The sequence below is a fragment of the Galleria mellonella genome, unplaced genomic scaffold (genome assembly GCF_026898425.1).
Source record: "Galleria mellonella isolate WM207_F2 unplaced genomic scaffold, CSIRO_AGI_GalMel_v1 utg173, whole genome shotgun sequence".
NCBI lineage: Eukaryota > Metazoa > Arthropoda > Insecta > Lepidoptera > Pyralidae > Galleria > Galleria mellonella.
The window spans coordinates 6,429,383-6,443,336 of record NW_026442016.1 but is presented as its reverse complement, the minus strand read 5'-3'; the positions used below and the strand labels follow the sequence as shown (position 1 = coordinate 6,443,336).

Genomic DNA, 13,954 nt, shown 5'->3' with positions numbered 1-13,954 from the left:
CAAAGGAAAGTGGATCTATCATATATGCCAAACGTTTCATATTAATACGCATTGTACGGGAATTGTATATTCAAATCAACGATGTTGATACAGTGAACAGAACAATCCCAAGGGATTTCAATGAAAGACAAACATTATAATCGAGTTCCTGGCACAATATAGCAATATATAATCAAGTGACTATTGTCAAGAATTGAATCACAAAAGAATAAAAATACCCCAAGGATGAAGATTTATACAATAACTGCGTAGAGTTGCAATGAAAAGATGTAACACAATTGAAAAATGCATCTTTGTTTAGATAAATATACGTCAGTATTTTTTGAGTATTTCAAATATTACACAAAAATCATTATAATGAATACTTTATTGACCTTAACTGGATTACATCTGAAATATAAACAATTTATTATTATTGGCTTTATCACGACTTCGATTTTCGTGACCGGGATATGATGATTAATCAAGATAAATAGTAGTCTATGTCCTTTTGCATCCTATATAGTGCATGTATGCCAAATTTACCAACAACACTAAGAGATAACAAATAAAATTACTTTCTAATTTTAGTAAGGATGAAAGTATATGTATCTACATTCAATTAGCTAATACGCCTATTTGGTACAATAAATAAAATCACCATATTGTAGTCTGCCGATGAATACACCAACGAAATTATAACAATAGATGATTACTTTTTTTTAAAATACTAATTTCGGTAAAAAAATTAAAAGTGTGGATTAAAAACAAAGTGATCTAAGAATTCAAAATACTGTTTTCTGACTAAGTATTAAGTGTTGAACTATTAAATTCGGATTTAATACAAAATATTATTATATAATTTTAAAAACTTGCTACTATATACTCACATTTAAAAAAAAAACGATAAAATGTTTTAGGTTAAAATTATAATAAAATACTCTTAAAATTGATCTTTCTAAGTATACGAATTACCTTTGTTTTTAAATGTTTTAATATTTTGACTACATAAACACGTATATTATTGAGAATAGACTATAATCAGATACGACGAATAAAATAAACAGCTTCCGTAGGGGAGTTGTTTTGAGCGTATGTGTTCTCAAAAATGAGTATAAATTACAAAAAGGTTACTTTTTATAATTATATTTAAAAAACAAGGCATATTTGAAAAATCTTAAATTACATATTAATTCAAAATAGTTATGATATAATCGGCTTTACTCACGTAATATCTTCGAGATTACCTGACTAATCCAGATTCAATAAATAATATTTCTTACTCATACGGTATAAATTAGAGAGAAGAAAAGTACTATTTTAAAAATAAATACGTGTGTTTAAATATATTTCATAGGTATATATGTCACAGACACATTTCACAGCCTGCCGTCCTCAAATGGGAATTTCCTTTGAGGCTAGATGCAGCAGCAGGTAAAAAGCGAGTAGCTCGCAGGCTCTCTATAAGGGCCCTCGCCTTTGGTTCGTTAGCCAAATTAACACGTTAAGCAAAAGTTTCATTTCAAGTCCAACTTTTAGAAATACCTTTGAAATATTTTTCCTACCTTTAAATAATTATAATGTTGGTAGGAAAACTCACTGGATTATTGTCATAAAGGATATAATAAGCAATAATATATTTATTTATATATCTATAATATAATGTAATAATAAAAAAAATTGCAAGTAATTTCATTAAAAATAAATTCAAAAATAACGTGTTAATAAAAACAGCATGCAAACTTACATGAGTGAAATAATAGTAATAAACGTCAACTCCTGAGTCAGCAAGTACTTCGGCAAAATAGTTGGCAGGACACACAAAAAAGTAATCGCTGACCACATCAGCGATCATCTTCTGATTCAAATAACCATCAGTGATCTCCTCCCAGTCAGTATACTGGAAGAAATAGAAATCAAATTCATTTTTTACTACCGTTTATTAAAATAGTTTTTTTTTACAGTTAACGCCAATAGGCAAAACTTTAAAGGTTAGGTTAACTTTAAACAAAAGGCAAGTAACTTTAGTAAATAATTAATCCTTTAGTCTACCTTCACCTTTATAACTACTATAAGTAACTCTTACAAGTAGAAGTCACACAATGTACCACAGTTATTCATTATTGACACTTATTCCAAATAGGGATATCCTTTTTAGTAGTTTCTCAAAGAATGATAGTTTCATTTCGTTTCGGTTGATAACAGTTTTGAACCATATGTACTTTTACTGTAGGTTGATATTATTCAACAAGTTAGAATAGTAATATTACTTGTTTTCTTATGATATTATTACACAGAGTGTTTTATTATACGGTTTCTGTAGTCTTATTTTTTGTTTTGATATGAACGAATGTTTTGTTCATTGTCTTATTTTAAATAGTTAAAGTGCTGCTAAGATAAAAAAATATTTATTGGTCTTTAAAGAAGTATCCAATTATACCTAATTATGTTTTTATAGTAAACAATCTGACGATACACCTAACCTGCACCTATGCACATGAGAGTCCCATATACATCACAAAATACACTGTGTTTGCCATGATATTACTTAGTAGTTCCCATATATTATGTGAATATTATTTATAGAGCCCATTACTCTACCGAATGCTACGAAGTTGAAACGGTACCCAAACATTAAAAAATATCATTTTCGATTTATATTGTCATGTCAAAGGACCATCTATCATTTGCCACTTATCTTCACTGTGAAAACATAAAAAAAATCGATATTCCAGTCATGTAAATACTTTCTTAGACTGTACAATCGTTGTTCTCTCTACCTCTACAGTTAGAGAAGGTTCAATTCAAAATGGTCATTATTAACTTTTTATGTATCTTCGGATAGATTAATCATAATTACAAAAATTTATAAACAAAATAAAAATATATATGTATACACCATTTAATTTTTTTATTAAATTTTACCACAAAATATGATTTTCAAACTAAATGTGAATAGATAATACTTACTTGAAATACAATTGCCTCTCTCTTAATTTTAGAGAAATCCTTAAAAATTGTATCGATGATTTCTAAAAACTTTTCTCGTTGTAAGAAACTCGGGCCATCCTTTTCAAAATAGTCGAGAAAATCATACAGCAAGAAATAAGTCCCTGAAAAAAAAAATCAAATGTTATGAATGTTTAAAATTTCTATCTGCTTATATTTAATTTATTATAATATTGTCAGTGATAAAATAAAATTTTCCAAGACGAAAATGTCATTATACATACGTCTGTTGATATACAATATATAATATCAAACATAAGAAAATTTTTAATTATTCTGTACTATCCGCAAAATGCTCTTAAATTTGAAACTGTGGTATAATGCGCATATAAACGAAATATTACCTCTACTTTTGTGTATGCCATAGCTGCTAGACAGTAATTTATACTCGCCAACTTTAAACTATAGCAATAAAGTAAACATATACCTGTTAAAGTCTCAAAACAAGAGTATCTTTAATTTTTAACGATTTTTTGGTTAATTTAGGATTTACATGTATACATAAATACATTGGTATCAAAATAAAAAAGTATTTGATAAGTGTAATGTATGTACAAAAAAGTGTTTAAGTATATTAGTTGTTTAGTTGGCCTATGCTCAGCACTGGACAGATAATGGCTGATATGTTGACAATCTCAGTTAATTAGTATATAGTTAAATACGGTTTTGTTTCTAGATTATAATTCTGCAACTTTTTACTAATTTTTTTGATGAAACTTTGTTTAAATTAAAAATAAAAAAAATACATCCTAGTTAACTGCTCTCAGTTAGCCGCAATCTAGTGAAACCTATGTTATTGTATATAAAAAAGAATAAACTTCCTTAATGGAAGTTTATTCTTTTCTATAAAAGGGTAAAATCTCTAAAACAGAACTATAGATTGTGGTAACCCTTACTAGTAATATTTTTTTTATAGACAACCATTTGCTAACATATATAGAAAGCATAAACTTCCATTTGATATAAATCTTATCAAAATACATGGTGAAGAGAAATTTACTATAATGATACGTACGTATTTTTACCTTCCAATCCTAGATTACAGCTAACTGAGAGTAATGCATTTGGGATGCATTGTATTGTATTATATGAGAGGATCTTAACCCATTCGGACTTAATGAAGCTACTCGTATATGTCCAGTAGTGTTATAAATATATATGTTTATATATATATATATATATATATAGATAATATATATATATATGTATGTATATTTATTTCTTCAGACATCTAAAAGATTTTATAAGTGTTTTACGTATACATGTGAACAGTATTTATATATTTTTATGTAGTTGTGTAGATGTTTATATGCATGTATGCCATCCAAAGGTTGCCTAGAAGAGATCGTCTTAGCGATAAGGTCGCCCATTGTTTTTTCATTGTAATTATTTCTTGTAATTATTTATATTTATAATAAGTCTACTTTTGTAATCTTTTGGGGAAAACAATAAAAAGTATCTATATATCTATCTATCTATATATCTGAGTTTAGATATGACAGGGTGAAATACGAGCACATACATAAAATGTTTTGCTTTAACAAGACCGCTTCCGTATTTCATAACATCTAATAAATTATGTGGCATAGCAAGGAGGCATTTTTACAGGGTCCAACCCTCATCTTCGCCTTGACCTCGTCTACACGTGTTGTGAAATACCTGTGCGTATCTTCCTCAATCTCACAATAATATTATGAACCAACATATATAAATGAAGTTTTTATATGTAACATAGTTAATTGAAGAACTTGCTTCTATATTTGTTTTTGTTCTGCGTTGATCAATCCATCAGTTCATTACTTTGTATATATTATGTATTTCCCGTAGTTACGTCTACATAAATTTGTTATCTTATTCTCGTGGAAATTAACAAATACCGTATCTTAATAATCATTTTTTATATATAAATAATCGGTGTCCAAAATTTCAAATCCCTGAACCGATATGGCATGTTTATATAGTTTTCTTCTAATATAATTATAATTATAGATTGTACACGATAAAAAATATGATAACAAAATTGAGATTGCACTATGAGGACTCAAAAATTTGAATTTATTTATTTTGAATTATCGTGACTTAGATAAAATAATCATTTATGTTTAGTTCAATACTTTTGCGTGTCTTCCATCTCGTTTAGACCCTAATCAGCCTAGGCTACAGTTATCAAAATTAAGTAATCTAAAATAGGCGATATGAGATTAAACAGTAGTCCTCTAGCTCTGCAATGACGTAGATGTAGAAAAATGTGACGTCAAAATTGGCTATTGTTTATTTTTTTGTCCATACTCTTAGTTTTGGTTGTGAGCTTCTTGGAAATGACCTATAAATGACATCCTTACACTGTATCCTTGAGAGATGTATGTATGTAAGTAAACAACGTAGTGTACACAATATATAATTACAAATACATAATTATATGTTATCATCGGTCAAGGATATAAATTCTAACAACAGTTACTGTTAACACCTTGACGTATTTCGGTATCTATTAAAAACTTTATTTCATTCAAGAATTTTAAAAATAAAGAAGGTAGTTTTTGTATGTACTATATCTAGGTAATATTATGAAATTTTATATTATACATTAAATTAAATCAATGGCTCACGTCAATTATCCACAGATAAAGACACCTCAAGTGTCTAATCATTAAATTTATGCATGTCACCGTTAAACTATATATTACTGCAAAAATTATGTACAAAATAGTAAGCCTCATCTGTACTAAACACTTCCGAAAATTCTGTTTTTAATGTTGTTTATATATCTTTTTTCTAAACTTTTCACGATATAAGTTTTAATGTAAGAACTCTGAGTTCAATTTGTGTCTGGAATTTTTAAATAATAGCCTTCACTTGGCGCATGTAACAGCTTCTCTTAAAGATCTTAGACACTCCATTAAATGAGGTCTAGTTTTAATTCCTAGTAGGCAGTATTAAAAATACATAACGATAATTAAGATAATGAATATATTCAACTTTAATCAGAAAGTTTTCTTATTCAATCCTTTTGTTATTTACTTTAGTAGTACAAAAAATTCTAACGATAGTTTGTTGGTGGGAAATATGGTATTATATATTATCACAAATTTTTGTAAAGATAATTTTCAAAATTATGTGATTTTTCAATAAAATTATTAGGTATTCGTTACATAGATTTTCTTATTTCATGAATAGTTTTCCTTGTATTAGTTGCTTTTATTAAACGTTAGATTTAAATGCTATAATTAAATTCTTACTAAACATAATTAGAATAAATATTGTTGAATAAACTAACACTCCCGAAAAATTTTAATTTAAATAGTAAAAATGTAATCTTACTGATCTTACTAAGATAATAAAATTGTAAGTATACAATGTCTATACAGACATTGTATATATATATATATATATATATATTCATTCATACATATCATATGTACCTATATCTATACATATATGTACATATGGAACACATTTATGAAAAAATAAAACATTATTTGTCTACCAAAATAATAAATTTTAGATTTTTTTTCCAAAATAAACTACTGCAACAAACTGAACTCGGTTTTCACAGCTGAATTTCTAAAGGTGTAACCTAAAAATTGGCATATGTTTTATCTTAATACACTGTCAAGTTCATTGGTTTTCTTACACTCGAAAACTACGTCTACGAAGTAGCGAACAAACAGCTAATTATTAAGTAAAGTTTTAAAAAAAGATTAATATTTTTATTATAAAATTTATAATAATCTAATTGTTTTTTTTTTTTTTTTATTGTACATTATCAACGCAGTTTATGTTAATACCACAAACAATGTTAATAATAAATTTATGTTATTAATTAATTTTTATAGTAAAATAAGACAATATAAGTAGTCCGAGTGATATCATGTCAATATGTTCGGCGATACGTAGTTATAAAAAACAATTGACCTACAACGTATAAATTAATCTTCTATCTACTTTTATAAAAAGAAAAAAAAATAAGTTCTTCAGTATTTCCAACGTGACGGTTTTGCTGTTACAGAAGTTCATAAGAGCTAAGAAAACTACATCGTCTAACAGACCAAGTGGGTGTAATTAGCCACAATTGTGGGCATATAAATCACAATCTATATTATAATTATAAAAATTTATAAATATGTTTAAATGCTCAGATATTTGTATGTTTGTTATTTAATCACTCGTAAATAATTGAGCCAGTTTAAATTAAATTTTGTACACGGATAAGTTATATTGTATTTTAACACATAGGAATACTTTATATACTAACGCACGTAGGCACCGTCGCGGGAAACAGTAATAAATTATAATAATAAATCTCGAAAACCACCCGATCTAATTTTTTATTGTGTTTATAAGGATTATTTTTAATCCAATAATAAAAATGGACTGGTAAGACAACTGTCTTGTAAAAATAAATTAAAGGTATTTTTCTTTAAAAAAATGTATACATGGCTATATAAATGTTTTTTTTTTTATCATTCTATACTGACATCGTTGTTAAAAAAACAATAATAAAAAAAATAATTTGTATTCAATCATTAATTTTTAAATTTCTCAGAAAAGTAACGAAGGCTCTAGTTGTTTCTGGAGGGGACAGGGGCGCGTGGCAACAGTACGGCGGGGATTGGACCAACAGGCGAGGGGAAGCGGGGGCGTAAGCTACGTGGGCGAGTCTGTAGTACATGGTAGTACGACTAAAAATCTACGACGTGGTATTATTGTGTCTACATAGATTTGCGCAGGCGTGCACTCCCCGCCGCCGCGCCGCATCGCTACCGCCTGTTGTTGAGGCCTCCTAGACTCAAATGGCCTCGAACTCTACGAGCAATATTGATAAACCATAGGGAAGCTTTTACAAGGATGTTTCAAAACAAATTCTGTGCACATTTCCTGGGCTGTTCTACACTTGCCATTTCAGGCATTTACGTAATAATGTGAATGCATGTTTAAAATGTGTTTGATGTAATATTCACAGATTACATATTTACAAAGTTTTATTTTCAAAGAAATTTCAATTATTTTGCTCACGTAGAACAAATCTATGTTTCTGTTAGCTTTGTTAGAATATTAATTTTTATCGAGGCCTAGATCACATTATGGAATTTTATAATATGCAAAGTAGTTTTTACTACACTTTCAGCTAATCAGTACATAAATTAGTTAAAAGGTTATGTTAGAGATAAAATCTTGTCAACGCCAGGTAATTATTTTAAGTCGTAGAAGTACATAAATTACAAAATCTTTTATAAATAATATTTGTATAATAGCAAAGATTAACTATATAAAAATGCACATATGTACATAGGTTTTTTTATATATCGAATGTAGAAACATTAACTATTTAGAATAGATTTGAGAGATAAAATCTTGTCAAATATAGACGAAAGAGTGCTTTTAAAAAACTCTTTCAATCTATTTTATAAACTGAAATTACTGTCGTGAGCTTTTCTTTCATATTCCGAATTCATTTTTGTGTATAATAATTTAGGTGCAAATTTGTTATATGAATTACATTTACTATCTAATATAAATAATTACCATAGGAAGGTTACAAACAACACGGGACGTGGCGTCACATACATTTTCACGTGTATTTGTTTTAATGTTTACAATACGTTCCTTACTCATTAAATCTGAAATACTAGTAGAATTTATATTATTATTTAGTAATAAAATATTTTACTTATGTAGAATATTTTGTTTGTAAATAAAGTGTATCTAATAGACCTAAATACATATATATTTATATATATTTAGCTATCACACACAGTGCCTCTAATAAAATGCGCTCAAACTTTATATGCGTAATACAAGGGGAAAAGTCGGTGTAAACCATTAGCATTGGGATTTTCAAATAACCTTATATATTAAAAAAAAAAGAACAGTATATCGGTAAGAAAAATCCTTTAAATTTACAAATGGTTCCATTTAATGAAACATACCGAGAATTAAGATTAATTGAATTGATTGATTTATAAATTCTTCTAACGCTTTAGTAAAGACGGCAATTGTATTTGATAGCATTGCTAATATTATCAGAAAGTATCTAATGAATAAACATGAACAAACACTTACCTTCATCCTGATTGCTTCCGAGTAGCACTTCTGTGTTATGGAAATTACCCTCTTTCATTAATGTATCGGGATCTTTCGGCAAAAATACTCCATCAATTGTGGGAGCGGACGGAAACCCTAATATACCAGTATATGAATTCCACTGTTGAACAGAAATCGTTTTAGCATCGACACCACGCATACAGTCCATGACTAAACTTGGATCAGAAGACAATAGACTACTATTACAATTACAATCATCGACTAAAACTTTTCCTATGTCTTGTGCTCTCTCTCCTGTCATCCAACTCCACGGAACATTTAAAGTCCCTGATTGTAATATGCCTCTTTTAAACAAGCCTTTCATTTCTGGTGAAAGCATATGCAAACTGATACTTCCACCACCTGCTGATTCACCGAACAGAGTAATTAGATCGGGATCACCACCAAATGCACGAGCATTATCTTTGATCCATCGTATTGCTAACTGTTGATCCCATAAACCCATGTTTCCCGGTGCTTCTTCGCTTCCAGGTGAAAAATATTTGTTTAAATATAAAAATCCAAATGCACCAACTCTATATTGCATGGAAGCCACTATAACGTCACTAGAAGAAGCCATTATGTCTGCCTTATACAGGTCAAGTGTAGCTGTTCCGCTCATGTAACCTCCGCCGTATATCCATATTAGAATGGGTACTTTTGGCCTTTCTGTTAGAGGCTTCTCTTGGTGATGACGAACTCGTAAATGCTGTGGCACCCAAATATTTAAATATAAACAGTCTTCTGATATATTCGTGTTAGGATTCCACATTTCTTCTCCCTCGAAACCAGGAAAATATTCATATCTTTCTTGATAACAACTGTTAGGCATGGCCGTCGCTTCGAGAACGCCATGCCAGGGTTCGATTGGTACAGGTTTACGGAATCTTAAAGGTCCTAAAGGGGGTTTGGCAAATGGAATTCCAGTAAAGATATGCACCTCACGTCCCATTACCGTTTTGGCGTAGCCTTTGACGAGACCACTCTTAGTCTCAACAATGAGTGGATCATTGTGAAAATTTTTTGGTACTGAACTAGTCGTTGGTGTGGTTTGTGTTGTTGAAGTTGTAGTATCATGATGGTTTGCCCATGATCGGCTCCATGCACAGGACACAAACATACATAACAAGAGTTTGGTGAACACTATTTTTCTACAGCAAATCATTTTGAATGTTTTATTGTCCTTCACTAACGAGATACGTCGAAGAGCAACCGGAAATAATCCGCCAATTTGATTAACTTTTTGTTGAAACACATTTCTACATTAACTCGCAGTCTATTGTCTTATGTACCTGAAACAAATAAATGTTAAATTAATAAATACCACTTAAAATTCTTATAATCGTTTTATAAATCAAGACTAAGGAAAAATCACGTTTAGCAATTTCGTAGGAATAGGTTAAATCATTTACATAGTACTCTTAGTAACTACTCCAGAGTACATATACCTAGGGCATGTAGGCTGAAACCTTTATAAACAACAAAGCCGTTCAAACAGTTGACACTACAGGGCGTCATCCAGTAAATAGTATTATTAGTGATAATTTATTTACAAAGGTACAGGGATATATTTTAATATTATAGTATGAGAACAAAATTTAACTTCTAACACAAATGACATATTGTGACATAATAGTCTCCAGGAGTGACCACGCATGACAGTCATGTATTATTCCTGTGATGTGGTGTTTTTAATGTCTATAATGTGTCGCCGTGTATGGCCCGGCATAGAATGGGTCACCCTTTCCTTTCCCGTGGATGTCGTAAGAGGCGACTAAGAGAGGGCGAGGGATGGGCAGCAGCATCCCTCTTAAAACATCTTTAAAAGCCTAACTACGGTTGCCAACCCGCCTGCCAAGCGTGGCAACTACTGGCAAAACTGATACGGGTTATGGGGAAGGCTTATGTCCAACAGTAGACAGTTAACTGCTGAAATAATAATAATAAATAAAAATAATAAAAATGAATGTTATTACACTGTCATTAGTAATAATAAAAAACAAAATACTAGTTCAAAGTGTTTTACTCTTCTAGCTCCTTAAGACGTGAAGATTGATAGTTTACAGTAGGTCTATTTCACACGAGTAAATTCAGATTACAAAAATCTACTTTCAATAGTCCTGTTGATATCGAATACAAAAGCAAACGATTTATGTAGCAGCCATAGCGGTAATTATGTGTACATTGTTACGGTCAGGTCACGATTTACAAGCATGACAGCGGTAAGCGGCAACGTGCGTCCGTCCGTAGAAAAATTTTGCCTCAAAGGGATTTCAAGACGAAATCAAACAACAGGTTTTAAAATGACTGAAAACGATGATTGTTATGTTACGTTTTTATTAAGAAAGCGATTGTTTCATATCGCCGATCAGTATTTATTAAAAAAATGTTGGCGTGACCTTTATAAATAAATTATTAGGTATATTACGTTTCAATTCTTTGGAAAATTGTTGTTAGAAAAATTATTTAGTAAGCTAAATAGTCGTTTTAACAGTTTTATATTATTTTTTTTAATAATGGAATAAAAATTTAATATGTCACTATTTCTAATAAATAAGCACAACTTCCACGCCTCCTTCATACCTAATAGTGCAAGTCTTTCTCTTTAACTTATAGTATTATAGATGTATTATGAAATATTTATATTTGGATATAATTACTATTATTCAAGATGCTTGGTCAGTACGGTAATAGATAGATACTCTTTATCATTTCTTCCAAACGACAACAATAATGAACTTATTATAGATACGAATGATAACAAGAAATGATCACAGTGAGAAAACAATGGCGGCCTTAATAATAATTAGTAATACTACGATATCATCCTTTTTACGCAGAGACCAGTGTTCAGTAGTAGGTTGTTATAATAATTATGAGACAAATATTTGGTGAAGAATTATGAATCAAATACGTAGCGTTTACTTTTGTCCTTGGCGCGTAGCTGAGGCACATGACAAATTGTCGACGCAGCTCTGTTGACTTGCAGTTATTACGTGTGACCACATAGTACATATTACGTGTTTGGTAGCACATTATGGTAGTTATTATGTCGTAAGAATGAATTAAACATTGTATTTGCAAATGCAAATAGATCTGGAGATTCAAAATACCCAGTTTACGCAGATCATTATACGGCCAAGTTTAATAAGCACCTCACGCAGAGGACGTAGTATTAACGGATTAGTTGAGTTTTATCGACGGTTTATATGAATTGAATAGCATTAAGATTTGTGTGAATCGGGATTTTAATCCTTCGGTTTATACTGGTAAATAATAATTATCTTTAAATGTTACACTTTATTGAAATTATCAAATTATAAATTCTAAGATTTTCATCAAGCCTTTGTATATTACTGAACTAATCGGGTTTATAATTTAAGATTTTATTCTACAAAAAATAAATCGATTCCAATGACAGCATACCTAGTTATTTTTATTTAAAAACTAAACAACTTATGTATTATATTATATTAGCACTACTAATCTGAAAGTCTAAATAAAAACAATTTTCTAAATCACTTTTAAAATGACCTAGTTCTGTCGTAATAAACATAAAAAAAATACAACCGAGTTGACCTCCAACCTCCTCCTTTACTGAAGTTGGTTGAAAATGTAACTCAGATTATGACATCAGTATAAAAAATATACATCTACAACAAAATATAATATATGGTATACGTCTTTTATTATAATGTATTGACTTTTGGGACAAGAAAAAGCATTTTGCAGTCATTGAAAAGACAAATCTTACATTAACTAGTTCTTCGAAATATTTGTTGCTGATGTCTAATATCGGGGTAAATACATATTTTTTCTCAGAATTTTTGTTTGAAGGGTGAGTTATGGAAGCAAACTCAGTTAATGTGATTCAAGATCTTCATATCATAATGTATTAGAAGAATAGATTTCAATTTTTCAGCATTTTTCGCTGGAATAATTTATAATATCCTTAATATTTCGATTTTTATGCAATCTCACACATAATATATTTAAATATACGAGCTGTTTGTAAAAACAGCTAGGACTAAAGTTCAAGTAGACGAACATGAAAAAGAAAAAATCTCTCTGAATGAATATAATATAATTAAATATAGTGTCTCACAACAAACAGACTTCAATTGTTCATTACAAACAGACAACAATACTAGTTAGTTTCATGTAAAACTAAACTAGTGAACCTATTTTGATAAAATTTATATGTGACCAATCTGTAAGTATATCCTTTCAGATAAAATAAGAATTTTCAAAAAATCGGTTTAGAACTGACGGAATTATGAGGTAACAAACAAAAACAAATACAAACCAATGAGGTTTGTTTTTTTTTTGACTACTTCCTTCTGTTGTAAGTCAGTTGAAAAGGAATATTATTATAAAGATACACTTTAATATAAAGTTTTTTATGAAATCAGAGTAAATAATTTTTAAGAAAGCTTAAATATAGATTTTTATTTTTACTATGTAACTTATAATAGCAAACAACCTGATGGTCCACCTGAGCTATCATGGGCGAAACAGTATACTCTATTGTGTCCATGGTACTGCTCATGTCTATAGGCGACGGTTACCACTTTCCGTCAGGTGGGCCGTCAGCTTGTTTGCCATTCTAAGTTGCATAAAAAAACCTGATAGAAAATCTATATACATGAACATCACAAAATGTGATACGTTATTACGATTGAGTACTATGGTGTCATGCCTTCATATCCTGTACGTTCACTACCATATTCCACCCTTTAAACAAGATCATGCAAATATAGCTTGACTTACCGGCAGAGCATGAGTGGGACAAAGGTACTAAAGCAGACGACTTTTGTACAAATTCTCACTCTAAATAAAAATCATTATTATATTTTTTATCCCGTACAACTTCCTACTAGAG

At 29.7% G+C, this 13,954-nt stretch overlaps 1 protein-coding gene across 1 annotated transcript in view; it reads right to left on the bottom strand.

Moving 5' to 3' along the window:
• The window catches only part of LOC113515535 (acetylcholinesterase), a 91,110-nt gene that overhangs the window by 23,374 nt on the left and 53,782 nt on the right, over positions 1-13,954 (bottom strand). The window contains exons 2-4 of the mRNA XM_026899781.3: positions 9,052-10,364; positions 2,950-3,092; positions 1,727-1,879 (exon numbers count right to left, since the gene is read on the bottom strand). Coding sequence (XP_026755582.1) covers positions 1,727-1,879; positions 2,950-3,092; positions 9,052-10,237 — 1,482 coding nt within the window. The 5' untranslated portion in view covers positions 10,238-10,364. The remainder of the gene's footprint in view (positions 1-1,726; positions 1,880-2,949; positions 3,093-9,051; positions 10,365-13,954) is intronic.